This window comes from Nyctibius grandis, chromosome 18, assembly GCF_013368605.1.
Source record: "Nyctibius grandis isolate bNycGra1 chromosome 18, bNycGra1.pri, whole genome shotgun sequence".
NCBI lineage: Eukaryota > Metazoa > Chordata > Aves > Nyctibiiformes > Nyctibiidae > Nyctibius > Nyctibius grandis.
In genome coordinates, this window is record NC_090675.1 from 9,090,144 (window position 1) to 9,116,935 (window position 26,792).

At 45.5% G+C, this 26,792-nt stretch overlaps 1 protein-coding gene across 7 annotated transcripts in view; it reads right to left on the minus strand.

The window, feature by feature from the left end:
• Nucleotides 1-26,792, minus strand: part of BCAS3 (BCAS3 microtubule associated cell migration factor) — a 344,583-nt gene that overhangs the window by 8,435 nt on the left and 309,356 nt on the right. For 3 of the 7 annotated variants that reach the window (XM_068415388.1, XM_068415387.1, XM_068415394.1), the window contains 2 exons: nt 14,239-14,406; nt 7,817-7,882 (listed from right to left, as the gene is read on the minus strand). In XM_068415388.1, the coding sequence (XP_068271489.1) occupies nt 7,817-7,882; nt 14,239-14,406 (234 nt within the window). Of the gene's footprint in view, nt 1-7,816; nt 7,883-14,191; nt 14,407-26,792 lie in introns of all 7 variants that reach the window. The other 4 variants (XM_068415391.1, XM_068415389.1, XM_068415393.1 and 1 more) reach the window with 3 other exon arrangements.

The window sequence follows — 26,792 nt, forward strand, 5'->3', positions numbered from 1 at the left end:
CAAGCAGCTTGTTTTTTCCTTTAAAAAGAGAACCCAAAAAGCTCCATATGACTTGAGTCCATGGAGTAGGAGGCCCAAGACTTTGGCATCCTGCCAGACTTGACTCTGAGCATTTTATGGAAGGTTAAAAGTGCACTAGATAAAGGACTAGCATTTAGAGAGAGAATATTCTTCACGATAGGCACTTTGACAATGACTGCAGTGCTTTTAAAAAATAATCTCAAGTTTCCTAGAGCTGTATATTTTTGTAAAGAGGTTTAGGATGTTTTCCTACATAAATGTCACTTCAGAAGGATGAGTTGCCAATTTTAGTCAGTATGTGAAATTTCAAAAGCTAGAACAGTCAAACACTAATAGAAAACAATTTCTGTAGCCCATCCGCATCGTGTAAGCCTACGACTCCTTGGGCAAGATCTCCAGAAGAGTTTTTAAAATGAATATGCAGATATGGTTGTTTGGGTTTAAAGCAATTCCCTCCTACCCAATCCTGAAAATTTCAATGCATTGCTACTATAAATCCTACAATGTACCTTATATGAACACACGGTTCCCTGTGCAAGCCAGTGTGTATCCAAGTTTTTTAATGTATTTAGGCAGAATTATCTTGTATCTTCGGTTACGCAAGCGACACATCTGTGTGTATCAGACCAAAAGCATTTGCAGAGAAAACACTGTATAAAAATTCCTGGGTTTGGTCTCATTCCCAGGGTTATGGGAGTGCCTCGGATTGCCCCACAGTGACCCCTCTGTCAGCCTCCAACTCCGCAAAGGAAAACACAAATTCAGTGTAACCTGCACATTCACGACACCTTCCAGCTCCACGCTGTGCGTTCCACTCTGTCCTACACCCTCTGGACTCCTGGGATCTTGCTCAGAAGCTTTGGAGACGACATCCCTATTCCTGAAACTACCACGCTTCTATCCAGAGCAGGTCTGGACCCAACGCATGGATCCAAGCATCCTCCTTCCCACCAGAGCTGGAGCCACTCGACATCTCGGGGCAGGGGGGTCGTGTCTCAGGGACGGCTGCAGCAAAGCCACCGCGCACGGGAGTGATGACCCGGAGTGGTCGGGGTGTGCTGGGGGTCCCTCCTCCTGCCCTGGGCTCCACTGAACAGTCCCAGCAAAAAGCTGTGTGAGGAAAAGCTGCCTGAAGGTCAAAACCAAAAACCTGGCGATTACCTGAGAGTCTGGGCAGCCACTTGCCGATACGCTGAACGGGGGATTTCGGACATGCCTGACCCTCCAAACTGCAGCAGCTTCTTTCATGTCTAAGACCTATTTTTTTCCCATCTTGTGATGCTACCTCGGTTACTGAGCCTCCTTAACAACCCTCAGTTAGGAAGACAAAGCAACCTCAGAGGACAACTGTGCTCGGAGCGTGCCTCTGTGTGCATCTCGCATACGTGCACTATGTGCTTCTGACACAAACAGATTGCCGAGTTCATTTTAAACGTATAATATTACAAAGCAAAGCAATTCTGGCACAACTTCCAGTGCTTCTGACACAAAGTGGCCTTTCGGGCCAGTGAGGAAAGCTACTGAGAGGCTCTGGGCTGTCTCCCTGGTGCAGATTGATGCCGAGGAGGAAGCTAGACTGTACTGGAATTTGGGTTTGATTCAAAGGAAAAGTTAAAAGTTTGGGGGGAGCAGATGCTCAGCTGGTCCAAATCAGAAGAGTTTTTGATGGAGCTCACGAAATGATGTCACCACGGACTCAGCCTTGTCTGCTCACCTAAATGGTTCAAGGCTCCCGAGTCTGAGAAGCTCAGGTGGAGATCTAAGGAGCAGAGGTCTCCTTCCTTCATCTCCCTGGTGCTGGTTTTAGCGTCGCTGAGAAACTCCAAACCCATCTAAATAATCCTAGTTCCAAACGCGACTTATTCGGTCTATTCAGTCAATTATTTTAAAGATTATGTTGACATAGCTGCTTCAAGCAGACCAATTTGCTAAACACAGACCTAATTTTACAAAGCACTCAAAGCTCACAGTAGTACTCTTAAAATCACGTCTCTACCTAGATTGAGTATTAACTGAGCCTGGAAAAACAACAGGCCAACCCTGTGGGCTTGCTCTCTTGCAGGATTGCTTGAGGCTCTTAATACACTCTGTCTTATTTATATAGCTCCAAATTCTGATGTTAGACATAAATATGAAAAAGCCTCGATAAAAATGACATCCGCAGCTTAATTCGTCCCTTTGTTAATGGAGCCGTTCAGCACCGCAGTTCGCATTCGCTCCCATGAAACCAGAACGCAGCTGCAAAAAGTCAACTGGACGTTTTCACTCGTTAGAAGTCCCATTTTAAAAGCTATCCCAAGTATTGATTCTAATATACTTTGCCTTTTTAGTTACACTCTTACAAGCACTGTCAAACGTGTGAATGAGCTGCAGCCTGTGGACGAGCGCATGGTGGAGGATAACTCTTGTGTGAAATCGAAAGGACCTAATGGCAAACCAAGGCATTCCTCTGGCCACATCCCCCAGAAAAGGCAATTTAAATCACCTCAAGCTGCGCAGATTCTGCCTTGTACTTGGGCATCTGGCAGTGAAGTTAATATAACTACCTGCTCTTCACGTTGTGCTCTTTTGCAGGCTTTCTGTCACGTTTTGATGGGTTCCAAAAGATAAACCAAAGAGACAACACAATACTGGCACGATATAATCTAAAGATTTTTTTTTTTAAAAGGTTGGGGACAAAAGCAGCCCTGAGTGGCAGCAAAAAAGCACGCCCAGATTTCAGGTTAGGGTTCTGTCCCTGTACAACTCATCTACCCACCGCTCCTCCGTGGCTGCAAGTGAGGGAGGAAGGCTGCTAGGTTAATTTGTCTTTTGATTAATGCCTCCAAACGCCATTACCACCTGACAGCCTGGCCCCAGCTGCCCAGCGAGGCATGTGCGTGCTGGTATTTGGAATAGATGGGAGATGCTGTCCATGGGAATGCTGTGCTCTACCTTAGGAGAAAAGCAGAACAGCAACACGTGCGAGCACCCCTCCACAGCACACCCATGGCACTGCTCCCGCGTCCCCCGGCACGGGGCCGTCTGGATCTGTTTAGGGAACCGCCACCATTGCCACCCTGCTCACCTCGACCAGGGTTCTGCACATGGTTGCCATCCCCAGCCACCGGCATCTCCTCGCTCCCACGCCGTGCCACCGAGCCGGAGTAGAGGGAACGGGGCAGGACCCTGCCAGCACCTTCCTGCCCGCGGCCTTCCCAGAAAAATCTCTTTGGAAAAGTCAGAGAAGTGACACTGACCCTTTGTCTTTCACAACACCATCAGCTTCTGATGTAAACACAAAGTTCGTGCGTTCGGCAGATACTGAGAAAGTCACTGACCAAGGAAATAACAAATAAATACCCAAAAATAAATAAATAAAAAAAGATGGTATCTTAGCTGTGGGGGTCTTCTTGGAAAATGGGATAAAATGCCTTTTATTGAAAAAGGCAGTAAACAGTTTACGTCCTGGAACAGCTGTTTTACAGGGTGGGTGGCTTCACGGCATGTCAGGAGGTGACACGCCACCCGCCAGCATCAGGCACTCCCAAATTATGTATCTTTTCACAACAGTGAATGGTTGCTTAAAAAATTCATCCCCTCACCACCTCTTTCTGTCTGCACAGCAAACTAATTTGTTCCTCCCCGGGGATGCGGGACAGACTGCAGGGAAGCTGCTCCCTGCCTGTGCCGGGAAACGCCTTGGAGAGATCCCAGAGGCTCCCGCTGATGCCTGAGGACCACGGAGCAAAGACTAAAAGCCAGCGAGCAACAAAAGCACCGCCGCCTCGTCAGAAGCGACAGGAGTGAGACGCAGAAGACAAACAACAGAAGTGGGGGAAAAGCTATTTACATTTTTTAGAAGTTTTACTCTTTTTCTAAATTAGCTCACGCGTTACCAAGCATGTGATTACCAGTGATGCCATTTAAGAGGGCACCAGCAGAAACACAGAAAAAAGGAGCCAGCCTATTACCTTTTTGTCTTTACGTTTTACCTCAACATCTTTATTTCAACACACAGCTTTTACACACCCGTTTTACAGAAAGAATCTGCCTTTGAAGGTTTCAGCCACTTGTGTGAACCTCTGCAGGGGTCCCGAACACCCTCCCCTGCTGCCGGGGCAGCACCATCTCCAAAATGCTTCCAACTGATGTCTCATTTTTCTTACTCTTAAGTTTTTTTTTTGTCAGGCGATTGTGCACACACTATTGAGCAATAATAAACAGAGGAGGATGAAAACGGCTGCAGCTTGAGAAGTGAGCTCAGGATATGATTCCTCCTCACCGGATGCCTGGAAGATGTCACTGAAATTCTCCCTCCCTTAGTGCAATCCGTGTGGAGCCAATATGAACTCCCAGCAAAGTGCTTAAAAACCCATTATTTATAATAACTGTTAAATGATGAGACATTGTTTACCCAGATCGCAAGATAAATTCTCACTTACAGAATGCTTGCCTGACTGTCCTGAACGTCATCTGGTTTTTATTTAAATGCAAAATGTAATTAGGCTCCCAATAACACAGCAGAAGAATTCAATAAGATAGGGCTTTTCACTTACAGTTTAATATTAACATTTTCCCATAAATGTTAATGAATAAAAGTCTACTGTTTTATGTATTATCCATGGTGGGGAGACAGCAGGCTAGGAATGGAAGGAAAGCTAATCTTTTCATACCACAAATTACGATATATACCTCAAGGAGCACTAACCGTTCCCAGCACCGCCGGGGACCGGCCACGATGCCGCTTCCTCCTGGGGCAGCCACCAGAGCCGGTCCCATGGGACGCGCCCCAGGGATTCTCCCTCCCCATCCATCAGGGAGATCCTTCCCCAGCCAAAATCCCCTCTGGGTTTTTTTTTCCTTTCCCCTTGCCCTCTCTCCCCCCATCTCACTTTCTGCCTGACCATCTCCACTAGACACGCTATGAGCATCAGATAGCCAACCCCACCACCATTAAACACGGATACGGCCCCAAGCCCTGATATTCTTAGACTCCACTGTGGACAGCAAGGCTAGATTATCGGCAAAATCAGGTTACTATTTGTCTGATATTCTGTTAGAGAAACGCACGGGGGTGATGAGAGATGATGGCAGGGCTGCAGACTACAGTATGATGATAGGGGATGATATGGCACCCGAACGGGTGGGAGAAGAATCATAGAATCAATCAGGTTGGAAGAGCCCTCTGGGATCATCGAGTCCAACCACTGCCCTGACACCACCATGTCAACTAGACCAGGGCACTAAGTGCCATGTCCAGTCTTTTCTTAAACACCTCCAGAGATGGTGACTCCACACCTCCCTGGGCAGCCCCTTCCAATGTCTAATGACCCTTTCTGAGAAGAAATTCTTCCTAATGTCCAACTTGAACCTCCCCTGGCGAAGCTTGAGGCTGTGTCCTCTCGTCCTATCACTAGTTGCCTGGGAGAAGAGGCCGACTCCCACTCTGCTACAACCTCCTTTCAGGTAGCTGTAGACCCTTGGAGCTGGCGGAAGTAGCACTTTGGGAGCCCATCGAAGGACTTGTGCCTCCTGATGCCGAAGCGTGAGGAGCAGATCCCGCGGTGGAAGAGGGGCCTCTGTGGCTGAGTGGCCTGAAAGCTGCAGGGCCAGAGGGTTGGCTCACACTGGAACATTTTAATTGTTTTAGCTTTTGACCTTCCATTTATTGCTGGGGGTTTTGCTGTGTTAATGCCTGTTTTGCTGTTTGGTGACTCATACTTTGTTGTCTCTCTAATAAGAAGCGTTCATTTAACAGTTCGACTGCTTAATTGCATAAATGGGTTTCCATTCTGCAGCCTCCTCTCCCATCTCCCCTGGTGAAGGCAACGCATAGTTTATGGGAGCTTTGCAACGACTCGGGCCGTCGTCCTTTCCCAGCCCAGGGAATGGTAGATGCCCTTGGCACCAGTGTGATGTTAATGCTCTGCATGGGCAGGGAGGGGAGCTGGCAAACTGGCTGCACGTTGTTTTAAGACAATGAAAGGCTCAAACTTTCAAAGAATTCCTGTAAAAATCAGCACAATACCGAAAGGCTTGGGAGGAGGGAGAGGAACTGTCTTGTCTTTATTCTGCCACCACCTCAGCAGCTGCAGCAAGTTCTGGCTCACAAAACAGCTGTAAAAATACCAGTCCTGGTTCAAATGCTGGGAGATGAGGGCTCTTATACTTACTAAGAGAGATACGCTTGCCCTAAGTTGCATCCTACATAAAAATACCGTGCAAAGAATCCTAAAAGGAATAACAAGGTAATTATAGAAACTAGAAATGGAAAAATCCTGTAGTCTGCCAGTCTCCTGCACCCTGCTCGGCGCGGGCCCGCTTGGTGTGGGGCAGGCTTCAGAACTTGGGCTTTTAAAGGGAAGATTTAATAAACACTGAGAAATGTTTCTAAATATTTAGAAAACCCCAAATAACAGATTCCCAAGCCAAGCTGTACAAACAGAAAATGAATTTAGAAAACTGTTAAAAATCAACAGCTTTTGCATGCACCAAATTATAGTTCTTTGAAGAGCAAGCATCACCTCTTGGGCATGACGCTGCAGACAGAGCCGTGAGGATGCTCAGCCCTTTGCAGAATCAGGCCTAAATGAATACCTACCGTGGCTTTCCTCTTGTTCCCCTTGAAATCAATAGCAGAAACCTCAGTGATGCAAAAAGCTTAACGCTTTAGGGGGTACTCGGCAAAACGGCCACCTGTGAGCAAAGCCAAGCTAGACAGAAGGGAGCTTTACATTCTCCTGTGAAATGCTGCAGTACTGCAGCAGGAAAATTAATTTGCTTAATCATTAGGAAGAAAAACCACAAACCAAAGCAAACAAAAACAAAACCCAACGCAATAACAAATCTCTATGGAGAAAGGGAATTGTTTCTCTGTTAACTACTTTGAGACAAAGCACTGGAAGAAAAATGTCCAGTTCCAATAATGTCATAACCTGATCACAGCCTGCACAGAAGAGCTAAAACACTTGCAGAACAACGAGTAAGAAATTAAGTTTTAAATTGAGTGCTGGCCCTATCTCGTGTCAGTTCTTTATATTCTAGTAGAAAGGACATCGCTGAGCTCATTTCATATACAGCAGAGTGAGATGCCTGGATGCAGACATCATTTAGTCATCTCATATATGTTTCTCCCCATTTCTTTCTCCAGGAGGAATGACAAATCTAGAAATGTGACTGCACTTTGTTTTATTATGATATTGATTTTTCTGCAAAGGGAAAGTGCATTTATCCCCCAGGTCTGTGTGCTGGCAAGAAAGGGTTAACAAAATGTTTATCACAAAGCTGGCTTCAGAGTTGAAAGTAATGTGATCAGTAATGAATTTTGTGTTACATTAGGTTGTATAAATGGACAGACAAGCGCAGACAACAAGTGGCCAGGAGTCGGGGCTAATCTAATGATGTAAAAATAGAGACAGCACCAATTATACTTGGGGCCAGCTCAGAGCTCCTGCAGGGACTGCAAATGAATAGGTACAAATCAAATTACTGACTAATAGACGCACTACAAGAGAGGGCAGTCAATGCTAAATACATTAGGGCCTTGTGACCTCTCTGCTCTGAACAGCAGAATCCTAAATTTGACTTAAAAAAAAAAAAATCAAAGAAACTCTTGTTCGTTTAAGGAGAGAAATAGAACAACCTTATTTGTGAAATGATTTGACACACTTAGATATTTTTTGTTTTGTTCCCCTACAACCATGTTATGTAGGTAACCCTTTGAAAGCCTACAGAGGGTTTTGCTTTTAGAACAAGGAGAAATATTCTTTGTGCAAAAGTTAAGACCTGATAACAATACAGTTATGTTACATACCAAAACATTTCAAAGCCATGTGCCTCTTTGTGGTGATGTTTTTTACTGCTACTTCACCGGCTGTGTCTGTATCAAAAATAAAATATTTCTTAAAAAATGCCTTGATTTAGTAATAAGAAAAAGAAAAGGAATCTCCCCACACCACAATTGATAATAAGTAAATGCAGTTGATCAAGCTGTTATCGAATGGCAGAAAGTCAGAGTTGTCTCGTGGTATCAGTGCTCCCTTTAGAAACATCAGCAGACTTTTCCTACGAACAGCAATGAACCTAAATCCACACCAGAACCATTTGTGCTATCAGCCTTCATCCCCCCACCCCCTTAAATCATGTACACCCTGGAAGAAATTCCACTAAAAGCTCCCGGGGCTGGTGGTGAGCTGGATTTGGACACCTGGGAAATGGCTGGCAAGTTGGAAATGCCCTCGCTGGCCCTGGCAGGGCTGGGGGACGGGGCTGCTCCGGGGACCCTGGCGCGGGCAGGACGGGGCGAGAGGCCCATGAAGTGCTTCATGTCCTGCATCTGCGCTGTTGTGTGTTGCATGTGAGAAATAACTAATAAAACCGTGTTAAAACGTGCGCGATGCAAACGCTGCTGCTCTTACCCAGCGCTTCAAAAATGGTGGCTCCTAAAGAGCCCTCAATTTTAATCTCTTTTAAATGAGGCTCATCCAAATAAATCTTTTGTAGAAAGAACTGCATTGAGCTCTTAGACTTATCTGAGGGGGTAATTTAATCTCTGACCCCAGGATGAATATTCAGAAAGTTCAAAGGCTGCTTTTAGCATCAGTGTTATTGGATATGCCACTGTGTTTGCTGCCCCAGCTGGTTTTGCATTGAACCTGTGCAGAAATCTCTTTGCAGAAATGCTCTTCAGAGGGAAAATCAATTGTTCTGTGTTCCTATATCCCATGCCCAGGTTAGGATTAAGACCAACTGAGGAGAGGGAAGGGAAAAATTGTCTCAGAAAAATTAAAAGGAAGAGGAAGGAAAGAAAGAAGGAAGGAAGGAAGGGATGGAAAGGTACTGATAGGAGCTCTGACTCCATACAGGGCTAGTGCTATTCCTGAAACTAAATGTACAGGTACATCTATGTCCAGGTGGCTGCTCATCTCTGACCACAGACATTTTCTCTTTCAGAAAACCCCAGGAAGGCTGCTCCTTGCTCGGGCTCGGAGGGCAGCGGCTCACCCTCCTCCCACCGCAGCCACGCACGCCAGAAAGCATGTGACTGCTCCAAACAACAAATTTCACATAAAAATAATCAAAAACGTCCCCCTGCAAAGCTCAAAGGTGTCAACACCCGAGTTAGGCTCAGGCTGGTGTAACCACATGGCTTTGGCTGGGGACCAGGATCCCAACTGCCCTGAGCACCGACCCCGGGTTTCGTACGGGCTATTCCCTAACAGCACGTCTAATTAGCTCCACTTACTTACATCCCATTAATCAGGTTAAAGAGTTTGCTTCAACATACGAGATTCCTTCATCGCATTATGAGTTTGTTCACGAAATTTGGAAGGAATCCAGGTGGTTTCTTCTGAGGGCCAGGCGCAGGGTGCTCAGCGGCATTTGCACCTCACTGCGGTACCAGTGGCTTTCTGCAGGTGGTAGCTGCCAGGCTTGGACGTTTCAGAAGAAAATGAGCCATACCCTCTTTTTTTTTTTTTTCTGAAACTTTATAATGGGCTGTAAACACCTTGCTTTAAATTCTTCAAACCTTGCAGGCTGCATTGACCCTGATGGTGCCATACTCGCATCCTTCCCTGTTCAGACCTATAGCGCTGGTTCCCGGATGAAAAATTTGGGGGGTGCTCTGCAGTTTTTAATATAGGCTCTTACTGCAAGTTCATATGCATTCCTGAGACAGGATAGATAGAGAAGGAAGTTATTTTGCTCTGCAAACCACAGTGTAAACTGAACCATCACAGGGTACTGGATTTCATGATGAATTAAAAAAAAAAAGGATACATGCCCACAAAAAGCAATTCTACTCGTGTACATCCACAGAACAGTTCCACCACTTGTAGAACGCTGCAGCAATGTGGATTTGGGTATGCTTTGTCAAAATAAATTAGATATGAATGTAAGTACAACATTCATGCAGCCAAACGAATTGTAACAGAGAAAACGCAGCAGATGGGCACGGACTGGAATCGCCCACTGCAAACACACTAAGCCCCATCCTGCATCTCCACAGCTGCTCGGGTTCTAGAGGCTCTTTCCGGCACAAAAAACAGGGGTCTGACAGTGGCAGCAGCTCATTTATCACTAGAAGCAGCTTGCAGTATTGCCTATCCTGACAAAATAACCTGAGCAGTGATGAATACTTATTTTATATATATATAAAAAAAAATATATATTATGTACATATTATATATTTATATATTTTTATATACATATATTTTATATATATGGGGATCTGTCCCCTGGGCTTCAGCACACTTAACTCCCATGGTACAGAAACAGGGACAGCCACAGAAAGAGTCTTCCATAGATAAATTTCAGATAACGTCCTGCTGCTCAGACTGTAAAGGCCTGGTCCCCCTTGATAGCCTAATGTTCAATATTATACCTAGAAATGACCAAAATACATTTGAAAGCTTAAGAAATGTCCTTGTTGAAGGAATACATAAATCAGAGGATTTACTGATTACAGTATTTTTGGAGGGAAAGATTTCTAGCCTGGGCTGGCAACTTCTGCATGTCCAGTTTGAGTGGAATCTTGTCAGAGATATTTGTCTCCTGGAAGCACAGTTTCATAAATCACAATACTAGCTTTTCTTTTTTTTTTTCTCCTTCGAGAATGCAATGTGAAGCTCCAGCACATACTCAGAAACTATACTGCAAATGTAAATATTGTAGCTGCTTGAAAACAAAGCTTTGCAAGCAAAGGAGGTCATTGACCACTAACATGTTTTGAGCAGACCTTCATTTTTTTTTTTCAATGACAGCTTAACAGAAACTGAAACAGCAAAAAACATCTTTTTGCATCTTTGCCAATTTACGCCTTCTTTGGAATTAAATGTGTATCTAGGCTGACAGCCTATGTACAGCAGACTCCACTTAAGATAGACATGGGTCGTCTGGATAATTGGATAACAAGGGGAAAAGCTGGTTTCCCAATCAAGTCAACTAGCTGGATGACTGGAGTTATCATTTAGGTCATGAAGAAAGTAGATTTTTGGTGGGTTGTCTTCCAGACCTGGTTCTTCTCCCATCCACTGTCCGACAGCCCCTGGCAAGCAGCCAGAGCCAGAGGTGGAAAAGACCCATCAGGCCATCTAATTCCCCTTCCTTGCAAATGCCTGATTATTCCTCATATTTTTAACATCCTCCAGTTTGATGTTTCCTGTATAACCAAATCTGTGGGTCATTTCTGCCTCTGCCCATAGCCAGGACCACCGAAGCAGGGAGGCGTTGCCAACCCTGCTTTGGATGCAATGGGTTGGGTAAGAAACAAAGACGCTGTGAATATCTGCTCCCCAAAGTGGTCTGTGTACCACGAGCACGCGTTTCCTCCGCCCTGCTGCAGCATATCAGTCCTGATTACTAAATAAATCTACGTGTCAGCTATGTCCTAACAGTTAAGGCATTAAAAGAATCTATTTATCTCTTGCCATGAAGTGCATGTCAGGACCAGTTGAGCACTTGATAAAGTCTCACTGCCCACCCTATTGCCCATTTTGTCTTTGTCCACGCAGTGGACCCGAGCACTACACATGCACATATCTTCATGCTCAGAGTTAGAAATTGTCATTAATTCATGTTTCAGTTCAAATGAGACTTTGCAAGTTTCATTAAATCTCTGTAAAATGTATTTAAGGACTGAAGAGAATCCAAGGAGCACAAACAGGGGCTAAAGACATGCAGAAGTTAAAATAAGTCATTTTAGGATTATTAGAGGGAGGTTTATAACTTCCATAATTTTAAGTCCAATACAGAAATATAAACACTGTCTTTGGAACCACTGCCAATATATAAATCAACTACCAACAAGCAAATTTACCGCGTCCTTCTCTGCTGAACTCCTTGCTATCATTTCATTGAGGTGAGTGGGCAGAAGAGAATCCAAGGAAGCAAGAGCTGGGCTAGAAAACTGAACATTTTCCAGAGATAATTCAGCTCAGCCTTAGGTTTGTTAAGATGTAAGTGGTTTGGGGGAAGTGAAAACTATCCTACTTGTTATGAGCCAACAAAGACACCTCTTCTTTGAAGCAAGGGTGATGTACCTCCAAACTTATCTTTCCCCATTTATTACCCATCAGACAGATGCTTGCCCTTCACCCCGCTCCACAGCTTGACAAACGGCTGGTTGGCAGCCGGCCACGCGTGCAGCCACGCACGGTGCAGCGAGCGCTATCCGACTCCCTAGGCCAGTGCAGCTTTCCAGGTATCCTCTGAGCAGGAGAGGACTTTTTATGGCCATCTGGTAAGAACAGCTCAAGAGCCGTGAGGGGATGGAAGTGGAAAGGGCACAAGAGTTCACAGCCTTATCACTAGGTTTTCTCTGCTGCACTGAGTCACCACATGCCCAAATCCCGAGAATAAAGTATGTTAGTGATAGAGAGAATCCCACGGCAGGCAAGGAAACACAGAGCGTAATGACAGCAAGAGGAGGGTAGTGGGATGGGGTCAGCTGGGTCAATGTTCATGTTACTCACTATTCCTGCTTACGTTTGCTGCTTTGAGATGGCATCTATCTTACACTCACCATGAATATTTATGTGCCTGGAGTAAAAGCAGGGAGAAATCTCTTTGGATTAATTTTAGCTCAGTGATGGCATCTCTATAAACAGTTCCTTTCTGTCCTTACACCTGCAGTACTGTGAGCCTGATCTTATGCCAAAGAAGTTGGCACTCACTGCTATCAGCTGGGTTTGGTGAAAATTGAAGGAAAACATAGACCTCTGTCTCTGACAAAGTTCTCGATTTACAATGTAATATAATGTCAAGTCAGTCACCTTAACCTGGCACGTCTCGATGGCTTCAGCTTTCAGAGAAGGTATTCCCCTCACCTTTCCCCTAACATACACAGCCGGAGGGGAGCTGACCCATTATCGGAAGTGGATACCACCCCGAGGTTCACTCTGATCACAGTATGGGTCAATAAGTGACAAAATATGTGCCTTTGTCCATTTTCACAGCCTGTTTTTCCACCTTCACAGCCCTTTGCAGGCACGAGCTGACTAAACTCCACACCAGCAATGTGAGCCATCTCTGTCCTCACTGCAGTGATGGAGTCATGAGCACATTAAGTGCCTCATCCAAGGCAACAAGCTGGTGAGAATTTGTACCAGGTCTGTAACTGAGACCATACTTAGTGTTCAACCAACTCTTTCTGTTAATACCAAATCTTAAACCATCTCCTGACTCCATCTTTTTCAAGAAGGGAATCAGAGGAAAGACAGTTTGCAAGGTGACAAGTTGGGCTATGAAGGATGCTTCAGCACCGCTCAGCAGCTTGGTCATTGCTATTTGTACCTACATACAGGGCTTAAATTCTGCTTCTTTGCAGCCTCCTCCTCCAGACTGTGGGAGGTAGCAGCAGTTTGGTGACCACAAGGCCCTCAGCAATACATGGGGGCAACAGCAAAAGGAAGAGACAGCTTCTGCTCTGTGCAGCCTTTCTGTAATGTCCACAGGTTGGCACACCCCTACGTTCCTGCTGGAGCTTGTCCTCTTTCTCCTTCCCAGGCAAGTTGCCAGAAGAGTGACAAGTGAGCTGGCAGCTGATGTTAGGAGCCACCATTACTATTAGCTGCCAGTCACAACACAAATGGTGGATGGATCAAAGATGGGCCTAGTCCTTTTACTAGAGGGTGTTTTTTAAAACAAGTCAAAATTAATGGAGATAATAAAACCACAGTAACTGTGCTTTAATATTTCTGAGCATCTCCTACCACTGGGCCCCCTCTGAGCAGCGTAATCTCTGACGTGCCGTTCCATTTACTTAAACAGATGATACAATTTATCAATATAATGGACACTGATGAAGATGGATTAATTTGGATTACAGAACCAGCGCTTCGCAGCGGCTCTATTCAGGACACAAAATGAGGATGTGTGTGATTATGACATTGTTTGGAGCAGGGCGGGTAAGGGCAGCAGTCTACACAGAGACTCGGATGGTCCTGCCTTGGCAGGGGAGGGAGGAGAGCCCTTGTCACAGCTACATGGTAAGGAAGCTTCAAGCACCGGTATTTTTCTTCAAGTCACTTCAGGCTTCTCAGACCATGTTTACATGATCTACCGCTATCTTCTTTTTATAAATGACTTATCTCACACTAAGGGAGATCCCCATAAAAGTTAATTAATCAGAGAGGTAGAGTACAGAGAAAAGGAAAAGCAAAACTTAAAAAAAAAAAATAAAAATCACCATTGGGTGAGATGTACGTGATCTCTGATCACACCTCTTCTTTGTACCTGTTCCTGATCCCACTATGTCCCTGCTGGGAGACTCGCACATCGCGTCGGCCAGGCGCTCCCGAAGGCCCTCTTCGGTGTGCTCCATGGAGGACATGTGACGGAGACCAAAGTTCTCGGGCCAGCTCCCACACACCTCCAGCAAGGTCACGCTCCGGTCGAAGGCACCTTCAACAAACAAACGGGAGACGTTTGGGAGACCCCAGGACCAAACTCCTTCCATGCGTATTATTTATTGTATTAAAAAGAAAGAAGCCCTTGCATTTTGAGTTCCTGAAAAGCTCATTTTAGCACACTAGTTAAAATGTTGGTGTTAATAGCACAGCGGGAGCAAGCAGAGCCCTAAGTACTGAACAGCTTTAACCAAGCAGCTGTAAGTAAAAAGGTTAAATTAAAAATACAGACCCAATTCTGGTCTCACACTAGTGAGAGTCAGGAAATCAGCATAATGACACTGATGTAAATGACATGTAATGTTAAAAAGCTGTATATATGTTATTAAGTACACGTTAGACAACTAGAAGTTATTTTTAAAGTTGATTTGTCTTTCCCTGGGCTGCTGTTGAGTGCTCTTGCCCTTCTCATCTCAGACAATGGAAACAGTCAAGTCATTTTGTCTTTGCTAATGGGCACAAATTTTAGCTAACAGTGTGATATACCGCTGAGGCAAGGCCGGTTTACTTTCTGCCTTGGGTTGGAAGTGTGTTTACCAAAGGAAAAAAGGGAGCCCTTCTTTCAGGCTGGGATATCTGTAGCTTTTCTCTGTTCCTCCACTGTGAAATTTCAGGCCAACCACGAGCTCACAGACTCTTTCATCACCAGTGCTTTACTGAGGATGCTGGCTATTGTGACGGAGCGCACGTACCTACAAAGGATACTTAAAATAATGCCTTAACTTGCAGTTATTACCTCACTCACAGCAGGGTATGATGTTCTGCTGAATGCAAAGATTAGATTCTGAATTCAAGATCACTTCAAAGTACAAATTAAAATTATTCTACTTTATTATGCAGCAAGTCTTCTGCGAAGGCTTACTTAAATCATTCCCACTTGGAACAAGATTACAGTTATGCTTTGTTGCTTCAAGCACATACCATTTACTCAACTATTAGGTAACTGAATATGCAGCATTTATTGTGCCTGGTTTCTGCCAGCCTACCGAGGGGAAAAAATGCAAATGCCAATGTTCCTCAAAGTTAAAAGTACATGAAACACGTCCTTGTTATCAGGCCTTTGGTTTTCCCCTTTGATCAGCCGTCAGAAACTATCTACACTTGTAGCCTGTGACTGTACAGCTTCACGGCACACTCCCTGCCACTGACAGGTGGTAATAGAAAGGGTGAGAGACCAAGCCCCGCGGCAGGCGTCCCTTCCTCTGATAACGTCCAAAGTACCGGGTGATAACCGTTAGTAAACACTCGGGCAGCCGGTTAATCCATACATCAGCAAAGAGGGGCAGATAATTTTGAACTCTAATGGCATGGACAAAAGCACCGGGGCTGGCATTCAGGGATTTATATGGGCTGCAATGGTGACTTCTGGCTCCTGAATTTCATCGGCGCGCACAACTTTGATTTATCTCTTTGCCTGGCTGCAGAGTAGATTCCTGGCACTAGAAAACCATCAACGCGAAAATGGACCTCTACAAAATGGGACCGTGGCTCTTCTGTGATACATGCACTTGAACTCTGGATGAATCCCAGTTTAAACCGAGAGGAGGAACGACCAAATATTTCAACTTTTAATGGGTCTTTGGATTTATAAGGTTACTCCAGTCTACTAATTTGTTTTACAGCAAGGGTTCTTGAAGCTTGTTTGAGGAAATGCAGTGAGGAGGTGAAGCAATTTCAATGATGTTTAAGTCTCTGCAACGTTTCCATATTGTCAGCTATCCTAACCACAGGAGGAAAAGCAAAATTTGGTCTTTTTTTGAAGCTTCTTTTTTCAAGTAATCCTTCTGTGGTTTCATGCAACCCTGAGACCCCTACTCTGCATATACTCCCAGACTCCACCGATTTCAGTTGTTTTTGAAAGGGCTGTTCATGTACCTGGAGAGCTACCGGGGGGGCTTTTAAATCCACATCCCAAAACCCCAGGGAGATGGCGACTTCCCGCGGGTTTGCAGGGTTGTGCCAGAAGCGCCGATGAGAAATCTCTGCTTTCCTAGTGTCTGCCCTTACTCTGAAAGTGAGAAATGGGAGCATTTCTGCTCCTATAAGCAGACATATGAATAATAAGGCAAATGGCTTTTGAAGCTCTGCCAAGACACCTGCATACGTGTACGGGGAGAAACTTCATAAAGCGCCGGTCTCTGGCTCCTGAGATACTTGAGTGAGAGCAGAGGAGACAAGTGCAGCGTTACCTCTGCAATCAGGGCCAAGAGCTGCCAAAACTTCTTAGCAGCAACGTGTGAGGTTGCAAGCGTTAATGTAAATACAGGTTAGAGGGATTAACTGCCCAGAAAGTTTTCTTGTAAAACCCCGTAAGGCTGGTGAAGCTCTAGTTTTATCTGTCCTCCCTTTTCACTCCTCCTCCATGTTAGGAGTCCACATCTGGCAACACCATTCACATCCAGGCATCCAGCTGTGGTTCACCGGCCACCTCTGTACCCCCAGGGGATGGCCCTGCCTGTGAGTAACGAGCGGCGGGGGCAGAGGAGCTCTGGGTGCCGGCATCTGCTCTGCGTTGCAGTGGAGTTCACAGAATTCCTCATTTCAATATACACATTGAGAAAAACGGTTCCACGTAAAGCTGAACATGCAGATGTGCGACTGAGGATACTTGGGGTATGGGGGTAGAAAATGGGACCTTGCTTGAACAGGCAGGTCCTCTCCTACCATAAACCCCTGGGCTCTGTCCCTCTCCGATGTGAAACAAAACTGTTTCAGGAAAAACAAGACCAATTGTCATGGACTTTCCCATTCTTCCGGCCACTGCAGCAGCAGATGTATCAAAGTAACATCATTTTCTCAAGGCTCAATTAGGTCCTGGGTATTTTTACACGTTGAAAAATTTTTCTGTGAAGTGCAGGAAATGGCAGATGGGCTGGTTGCTGCCCAGGAGCCTCGGGGTGCGTTGCCCTATGTTCATCGTTACCAACGGTGCACGAGCTAATGGCTTTAAACTTACACTGATAGCAGCTGACCATATCTTTGTTATTTATTAAATCGTAATCTCTTTCTGGCTGCCTTGCTCTCCCCTTTTCAATCCCAGTATCTCGGTTGATAACGTATCAAATTCCTCATCGTCAGCCAGAGAGAAGTTTACAAATAAACCTCAGTGGAGTGTCCTGCTCTCAAAATCCCCCAAAACCCGCAGCCAGAATGTAACTGCAGGATCCAGGCGGCCGAGAAAGCTGCTGCTGATTCAGAGGATTACTGAGGGGTTGAGAGAAGGCAGACTTTGCCCCGTGCCTTTCCTGACAAACCGCTGAAATCCTACTGACAGCCACCAATATCAGACCTTGATGTGTGAAGCCCAGCCTTTCTTCTGTCCCCCAGACCTCTGATACAGCTTTGGTGGTGGAACGGGTTCCACCTAAAAGGAGCAATTCATTTAGAAACCACTCAAGAAAGAAGCAAATTAGGTATTATTTTATCCAAGCAATTACTAGTGAAATCCTGGTGAAACCTCATAAAATTGCTGAAAAAAAATCCCATTGACTTAAAATTGTGTCAGTATTTCATCCTATCACATGGTGCTTTCAAGCTAGCGGAACAATTACTTCTCCCCTTATTTACTGAAGACGAAACTGGTGGAAATTAAGACCATCAGCCTCCTTTGTGTGATGCCCAAGCACTGCCCCAGATCCCCTGCGCTACAAATGAAAACCAACCCCAAATCAAACCAAACGGAACGAGCAGAAACCTTGGCTCCAACATCTAGGTTGAAAGTGCTTTGTTCTGCAGTCCCAGCGTGTTTAGCTTTACGCTGCCCCAAACACTCCAAGCTAATTCTGCTCTACACGCAGGATTTTCCTATTAAAACTTTAATTTTCTCCTGATACTGATCTCCCGCTTCTGTCCTTCCCCTGACATTTGCCTCCCAACGAGAGCTGCCCTTTACTCACGCCGCTGCGGACGGAGCAGAATCAGGCCCCTCATCTTTCTGCTTAATGTTTCTCGCATTTTATTAATGGAAAGGCTTCTGTTATTACTCATACCAAATTACCTCGCTTAGAAGCACAGGATTTGTCTTTTTCATTGCAATTGTTTCAAGGCTTTTAATATAAAAGGAAAATAAATTCTACAGAAGGAAAAAAAAAACACAAACAACCCGCGAAACCTTGGAAACGTCCTTTCATTTCACAGCCCTACCAACCAAGACCGAGAAAACCAGAGAAGCTTATTTTCTTCTCTGAAAAATCTAGTAGTAAAAAGTATTTTTACAAAATATTTTAATGCTTCTAGCGTGTTATTTTTCTAAGTCAAAATAGCTAAGCTAAATCTTTCACCATAGCCCTTTAATTCGAAAGCCAGGGGAAATTTTTTTCATTAAACCTCTGGACGGCTTTGTTTAAAATATGAAATCAAGTAGCTCCATTTCCTGTCTTCTAAGGAACAGTAAATCAAAAAGAGTACATTCTCCAAAAATACAGTAATGGTTCTATTAAAGAGCTTGACAGTTTTGAGCCTCACCTTGCATATTGCAACATACGTATGAGCAAAAATAACAGAGTAAATAGGAGAGGAACGACCTGCCAATTCTAACCGATAAAAGACGCATCCTTCTCATGAAAGGGATGGGGGTTTGACCCCCGGGGACGGCGGACCCTGGGGCTCGACTGAGGTGGGCTCGGAGGGGCTGCCCATCACGAAGCCCCTGCCTTTTCTGTCCCTTTCAGAAGCAGGAGCAGACTTTGAAGGGAGTCTCGACCCGCTTGGCACCAGACACACCGGTAACCACAGCGTGAGCACGACAGAGCTACCCAGAAGAGCCTTGGCCAGGAGCGAGAACCCCACGGGCGTGCGAGGAACCAGCGCGTGGAAATTCCTTGCCCAAAGTAGTGAGTCAAATTGTAACCTACCCCGTTTAAATATTAATGGCTGAACTTTCCTACAGGGTTTGCCAATTCGCTTCCACGCCACAACTTTGCTGCTCCAGGGACAACACCGCAAAGCAGCAGCTCTCAGTACTTGAACGGGGACCTGTGCAAACGCCTTATTTAAGCGTGGAGGAGGTGGGATCCCCCCAGCCTGCCCCATATCTGCCTTCTGAACACGGGGCCGTGCTCGGCGGCACGCACCGCTGACCCTCGCCCTTGCACGGCTCACACGCTGCCTGCCCGCTCTCCCACGGCACGTGCCCGTCACCTTACGCGTGGCAGGGTTTACACCACCTCACCTCCGTGCACGGCTGTTAAATCAAGGTGTGAGGGTTAATAATTGCCTTTCAAAACGATGGCCGGAGCTGCGGCCTTTGCAAGTAACTCTATTTCTCTGTCATCTTCCCTCCCACGGAGTTTCTTTTTTTCCAGAATTGCTCAGAGTTCTGCTATAAACAGGACGTTACTCACCAGCTCTGTATCCTGTGAGTGCGTTTAATTAATGGAGACTTCAGCCGGGGTGCCCAGTCCCACAGGCAACGAACACTTTCAAATCCCTTTGAACTTTTGGCTACGCGAGGCTGAGAGGTTCCTGCGTCCCTCCTCAGCACTACAGACTTGTAAACAAAAATACTGTTTATTCCTTTGTCATTATTTCTAAGTGAGTTTTAAGCAGACATGCAGCTGCTGGGAGGAGCGAGCCCGGTGGTGGCGTGGCCCTGGGACCCCCAATGCCCAGCGGCTCTGCGGGGACGGGGTTGCCCAGCCGTTGCCCATGTCCGATGCTCGGGGTGCCAGCCAAGGCGATGGATGGCAACGTTCAGAATCGCAGCAGTGCAAGCTCAGCAGGTCCTTAGGGACCATCTCGCCCTCTTCCTCCTCCCCACGACCCCGACAAACGCTGTCTCCTCCGGTCCTGCACAAGGGGTTAACCACGGGCTCAGGAGAAGCAGTTGGGATGATTAGGAGCATGGCCAGCGATCACAGCCATCGTGAAGGCTTTCAAATGTGAGCGAGGCTGCAATTTTCAGAGCTGGAGCAGTGAGATATTTTTATAAATACATAAATCTTTTCAAGGAAAAACAAATATAGAGGAAAGAATGTAAACATTATTGTAAAATGCATAATAAAATGTCTGCTGTTTGTTAATTTTGCTCCCTATTATCCAGTCTATCTGTACCACCGATGTTGAAACATTTGCCTTTTTTTTTAAAAAAAAAACCTCCCTTATTCATTTAAAAATAGTTTCCTGCATGTTATATGAATAAGCAAAACCTAAGGTCCTAAATCCAGGAGAACTTTGAAGTATGAAACCCATGGTCTATGGGAACTATGTTTTCATTAATCAAAGTAGATGTTTCTAAAGCCACCAGATTTATCATGACTGGATTTCATATGTGAAACCCAATATACACACAGACATACACTGCTTGTCCTTTTGGATTAGTTCTGACCTTTTACTCTCCTTTCTGAAGGATCTGCCTTTCCTCAGAGCAAGGCTGCCCTGTGTTACCACTGCAGCAGCCAAAGGAGCCTTGACAAAGTACGTTTCCAACTCTCTGCTTTCCGTGTCTGAGTGCGAGTCTGGGTTAAGGTCAAAACATAAATGATTAAGTATATTTATTAAACTCTGCCTTTGCCTTGAATGCTCCCTGCGACTCTCACATGCCATCCAAACTGCAGTTTCACACCCGCCCGCTGGTAATACACCTGGCCACCAAACGAGGGACCCGAGTGTCACCGCAGCGCCGTCGCCGAGCCCCGCACTGGCAAAAGTTGCACCAAGCCCCCCAAAGCCCCCCGAGCATCGCAGAGGGCTCCTGCAGCCCTGGCCCAGCTCCTGGCTCCCCCAGAGGCGCGGGGGTTAGCGAAAGGACACGGGAGAGGGACGGGATGGTTTAAAAACCGGAGGCGGGATGTGAGATCCATCCAAAGCAGGACTTAAAAGATAAAATGCAAAAAATCAGCGTTTGGTGTCATCAGGGAAATTTATGGTGTCGTTTTGCAGTACCAGAAGCACAGGACTTTGTCATCTTTAAAGAGTAACGCAGGGGCTGGGGGAGAGCGTGGGCTCTGCTGCGGGCACAGGCGGCTGCTGGCACCACGGGGAAGGTGCAACTCACCTACAGCCCGAGGAATCCAGTACATGGAAAAATAAACCGAGTATATTCATACTCTTTTTGCAATACTGGATGCAATTTATTTAGCGGTCTAAAAGCAGAGAGATGGAAACTACAGCATAACTGGATGCTATTATGATTCTAAAAACAAAATACCCCTTCGTAATAAAATTAATTTCCAAGAAAAAAAACGTTTCTCCCCCCTTGAATAGCAAGATTCTGGCATGTTTTAACTCTTTACAGCTTTGCAGAATCAGAATGCCTGGAAAAAATCAGGAATGCTATGATCAGCCCCCAGCCCCCTTGGAGATTAATGTTTCTTTACATTTAATCCTGGCCTAAAGTAGAGTGTTGTGAAGAACAGAGAGCTCTGCACAAGTCGGGGCAGTTGGGGAGGGTGCGCGTTACCAGGTATGATTCTGCACAGCAGAAAAACTTCACCTGATGTTCTTTCAACCTCCAGGTCTGGAAATTTCATTAAAAAAGGATTCACAAAAGATCTTCAGCACTTTTGAGTTTTTGCAAGGTTGGAAATGTTTTCTTGTGGTATGCACATACTTATAATTCTCAGCCCTGGTTAAAATTAGAAAACCCAGTAACTTTTTTTTTTTTCTCCTAGTAAAATTTCCCACTCTCTGAAGATCTACGACTTAGTTAAGCTTACAATAAGACGATTATTGAGATTTTCAACAATGCCTAGGAAATTTAAACACACAATGAATTCCATTAAATCTCAGTGGAGGCTTTTTTAGATGAGTGTTTACTTTGTTTTACTTCTCATCTGAATAAAAGCTGCAAATTTACGATGCTGAAGTCTCGGTATTGGCTTAACTGGGAAAAGCTGTGTAAGATGCAGGAAGGATACATCTGGTATTTCTGTGACACTACATAACGATGCTTATTTGTTTATAAGCCAAGTCATTTCTGACCTCTTTGGAAGAGGTTTGCAGGAATACCCTGTCTTAGCGAGCTCACTTTGTGAGGTAGAATATGCCAATTCCACTGGAGGGACTTGAGTCATATATTATTCCCCTTAAGAAAACAGCAAGATTTATCTTGCTTATTATCAATCTCATGGCATGTGCAAATGCACATATATATATATACATGTACAAAGGACACGTAATGGATTATAAAAGGCTCATATTTACCCACAAGTAAGGAAAGATCTGACAACTCACGGGGGTTTTCTGGATAACTAAGATCTTATGTTACACTTTGAGACAGAAGTGTGGATTTGTCATATTGCTGGAGAATTAGTGGTAACTGCCTGAGCCAAGGAATTTAATTCTGATTGTTTCGTTTGAATTAAAAAAATCTTAGTGTTGAAAAAACATTGGAACTGGGCTAGATACTAATATATCACTCAAATTGTAACAGGAGACTCACTCTTGTGTAATAGAAACAGCGAGTGTAATGCTTGGAAAGGCCAAGCTCCTCGTGGGTACGGCTCCTCCGCAGCTGAATGGCAGGGGACACCGTACCTCAGACCTGCTCGAGGGGCGAAGGCTTCCCCGTCACGGACCTGCATGGCAGGGATGGATGTGGCCCAGCACGCTGCACTGGGGCAGCTCCTCATGGGCCAGGGGAAAGTTTGCAGCAGAGAATCTGTAGGAAAGCGGCCGAGCAGCCATCGCAGCTCCAGAAGTGTGAAATTTGGTTTCTATCACTAGCAACCAGTTAAGAACAAAACAGAAATATTTTTTGCATTATAAGGGCAAATATTTCTCTGGTCTCGTATCACCTTTTCCAGATGAAACATTTCACAACGCAGCTGACATATAAACAGAAACCAAAATATTTTCCTAAGGTGCATCACTGATCCCACTCGGGGCCTCTAACTTGTAATTTATTTGTCTTACCTCACCATGAGATAATGCACGCATTGGTTCCAGGCTACTGTCTAGTAACTACTTGTAAATGGGATAAATAAATCTCACTTGCAAATAATAGGCGCTCGCTGGGCGTTTAGGGTTGTATCTAATCCTATGTGCACAGCCTGCTGTGATCACAACTTCCCTACAAGTATTTTAATGTATTTCACAAACAGCACGAGATGGAGGGGGAATGGTTTCAGACTGAAAGAGGGGAGGTGTAGATTCAATATTAGGAAGAAATTCTTTGCCACGAGGGTGGTGAGACACTGGCCCAGGTTGCCCAGAGAAGCTGTGGCTGCCCCCTCCCTGGCAGTGTTCAAGGCCAGGTTGGATGGGGCTTGGAGCAACCTGGTCTAGTGGAAGGTGTCCCTGCCCATGAACTAGATGATCTTTAAGGTCCCTTCCACCCCAAACCAGTCTGTGATTCTATGATTAAACCAGAGGGATGGAAATGTTTGTGTTTGGGTCAGCTGAGCAGCTGCTCTAAGGACACAGCACCACTAACATCAGGAACTGGTTTGGAAGCTTACTCTTACTACTTATTAATCGAGTGGCTGTGTGAGGACACCCCAGTGCAATGTCATATCTGCCTAGAAGGTACAAAAACACGGATGGGACCTCCAGAGCCACCGAGTCCTGCCCTGGCCAGGCAGCAGGGCCCAGATGCCCTTCCATCAGCTCTGGGTGTTCCAGAAATTGCCTACTCCAAGCCTGTAGATCCCTCCAAGAAGGGATAAGAAACATCACACATAAGAAAATGTGTTTCTTTAAGGACTACAGAGAAATGTGAAATTTTATGTTTAGAAAATAATAAAAATTCAAAAAACCTTAAACTTGTTTCCTGGTGAACCTTCCAAGTCAGGGAAGATAAATTCTTTTGGCCGGATTCTGAATTCATTAAAAGCACGTGCCAAGTCGCACAAGCCAGTTATCTAAGCGCCAGCAAGGACTGGACCTACAAAGCACTGAAATCTCTGGTCCCAAGCCAGCTTAAGCATATACTTAATTTTAAGCGTGCAAACAGCCCCAGTGACTTCAATGGTAGTATATGTATGCTGAAAGTTAAGTGTGTGCTTAAGTGTGCTGCTGGAGCGGGGCCAGAGCCCTTGGTGACTCGCAGTACCAAGGTCTGATCTCCTACCAAACCCGGTCCAAGGCAGGGATTGCACTCCAGCCAGGCAGGCTTTGGGAAGGCCAGGCAGGACCCAGCTGGTGAGGAGCCAGCAGACCCGTCCTCGCCGTCTGAAGTTTCCCTCTGCCTACATTGAGGAGGTTTTGCCCTTGTCACTTATATTATCCATCAGACATCTGGTGGCTGGATAAGGCAGAGCGACATTGCAAGGTGAGATGATGGAGTGAAAAAATCATTGCAACTGGCACGTCCTGGCCTAAGGCTTTCGGTCATTTAACTCATCTCACTCTCATCCTTGGAAAAGACTGTACTCAAAGGGCAGGAGATTTACCCTTCTACATGCCTCATGTTTGCACTTGGCAATTTGCAGTAACAACTCCAAATGCAAAGAGGAGTTAGGCAAAGACGGCTCACCATTCACCACTAAAAGCAAAGCTCTCAGGAATAAGCAAGAATTACTTAAAAAAAAAGTCATACAAGGACTTCTACTGCCTTGAATACCACCACCATCCTTTTACTTGACAACGGCACTCTGACCTCCTGTTACAGAAACCACCAAAGGTGACTAGAAGGGTGCACCTATAGGACGTTATTCTTACGGGGACAAATTCAAACTACAATTTTTCTTACTAATGTCCTTATCTTGGAATTTCTCTGTCTTCTCCCATCAGATCACTGCCTACGAGAAAGCCCACTACGTGCAGGTTTTTCAATAAATGGTGGGTGACCATTTGTGCACAAGTTAAGTCTGCTGCCAGATGCTCAGTGAAACTCCTTGACTTCAGGCGAACAAGGCTGATGTTCACTAGTGGAGATGCTGACCCAAGGGACCACACCAGATCCCCCATCCCCTGCCAGCTGCTGCCTGCCAGGGAGCTGCCTCACTGCCTCAGCTGTACACTTCCATCCATACCACGGAGATAAACAGATCTCCCACAAAAGCAGAAAAGGACAGAAGTGGGTGCATCAACCCAAACAAATGCAAAAAAAATCAAGGGTAAGAGGAAAGTCTGGTAATTCACGTTGTGCTGATAATTTATGAAATTCAGCATGCTCTCATTTGGAAGCACAAGAACTGGGTTTTTATAGTCAAATTTCTTTTTTCTTCCTTCAACAAAACCCACTTTGGAGCACTGATGGCAAGGACATGCTTTGCTGTGATTTATGAAGCAATGCAACCTATAACGTCATTTGGGATTAACTCTTCAACCAGAAGCCACCCAAAGCCCAAAGGGATCAGGCATATAGAGAGGGATGAAGGAGAAACTTTGGTGTCTGGAAGTCCAGACCATGATGTGCCAAATCCTTGCCTGACCCCACAGGTCCTGTCCCTGTCTGGCAGATCCCTGGATCCAGGAAGAACCACCCCAGTTTTCCCAGCACCTTGGCCCCTTCCCAGCACATCTGGGATGACTGAAGTGGGTGTTCTTCCCTGCCTGCTTCCCCAGGAGGGCCTGATTCAGCCACCCGGCTCTGCACACCCTTTACAGCCCCCTCTAAATATGCTTTATAGCACCAACTGGCTTAAGCACCGCAGCAAACGCGGGACCACTCGCACCCAGCGACGGAGCTGCCCTGTTACGCAGAGCTCCGCCGGCCACGGGAGGAAAGCCCGTCTCTCCCCAGGGACCCCAGCATCTAAACCTGGTACCGTGACCTTCTGGGCTGCAACACCTAAATCCTCCTGTGAAACCAGCTTTAGTCCACGTGAACAGTTTGCTGATTATAACCACGCTGCTTGCCGAGGCAAGATGGATGCCGAGAGCTGCACACTACCATTCTCGTGGACAATAAATATTCCACTGAAATCATAGCGGGTACATATTTAAAAGGATAAACCTGCTCCTAATAACTACGAATCAAACGAGACGATTCCAATTTTTATGCCAGAAAGCTAACAAAAATCTTCAGTGTGTTATAAACAAGTATCTATCATTATAAACTAAGTTCAGCATGTAAAAATCCAAAGATGGAGTTTATTGTCTTTAATGGCTGAGAAATGACAAGTGTGTTTGGTTGAAAAGGAATTTAGCGAGAAGTAGTTCTGTACAAGAACCAAAATCCGTCTTAAAAAAAGAAAATCACTGCTGACAGTTTTACAGTAGAATTAAGCTGCTGTGAACTCTCAGAAGTGGGGCTAATCACAACTTTCTGGGGAATTTAATAGGGAAAAGAAATCTGATTATTAGGGAGAATCCTGTAATGCAGGTAGGAGCTGATCCTGCACCTTTCCCAGTGTAAAACTGAGTCAAACCACTGATGTTTTGCAGAGGGGACTGCTGAGCCGCCTCCCTTTTGTCAGCAGAGTGATGACCTGTGAGCCCACTGGAGCAACCACTGCCCCAGCCTCGTGTCCTACCGATCTTCCCACCAGCACAGAG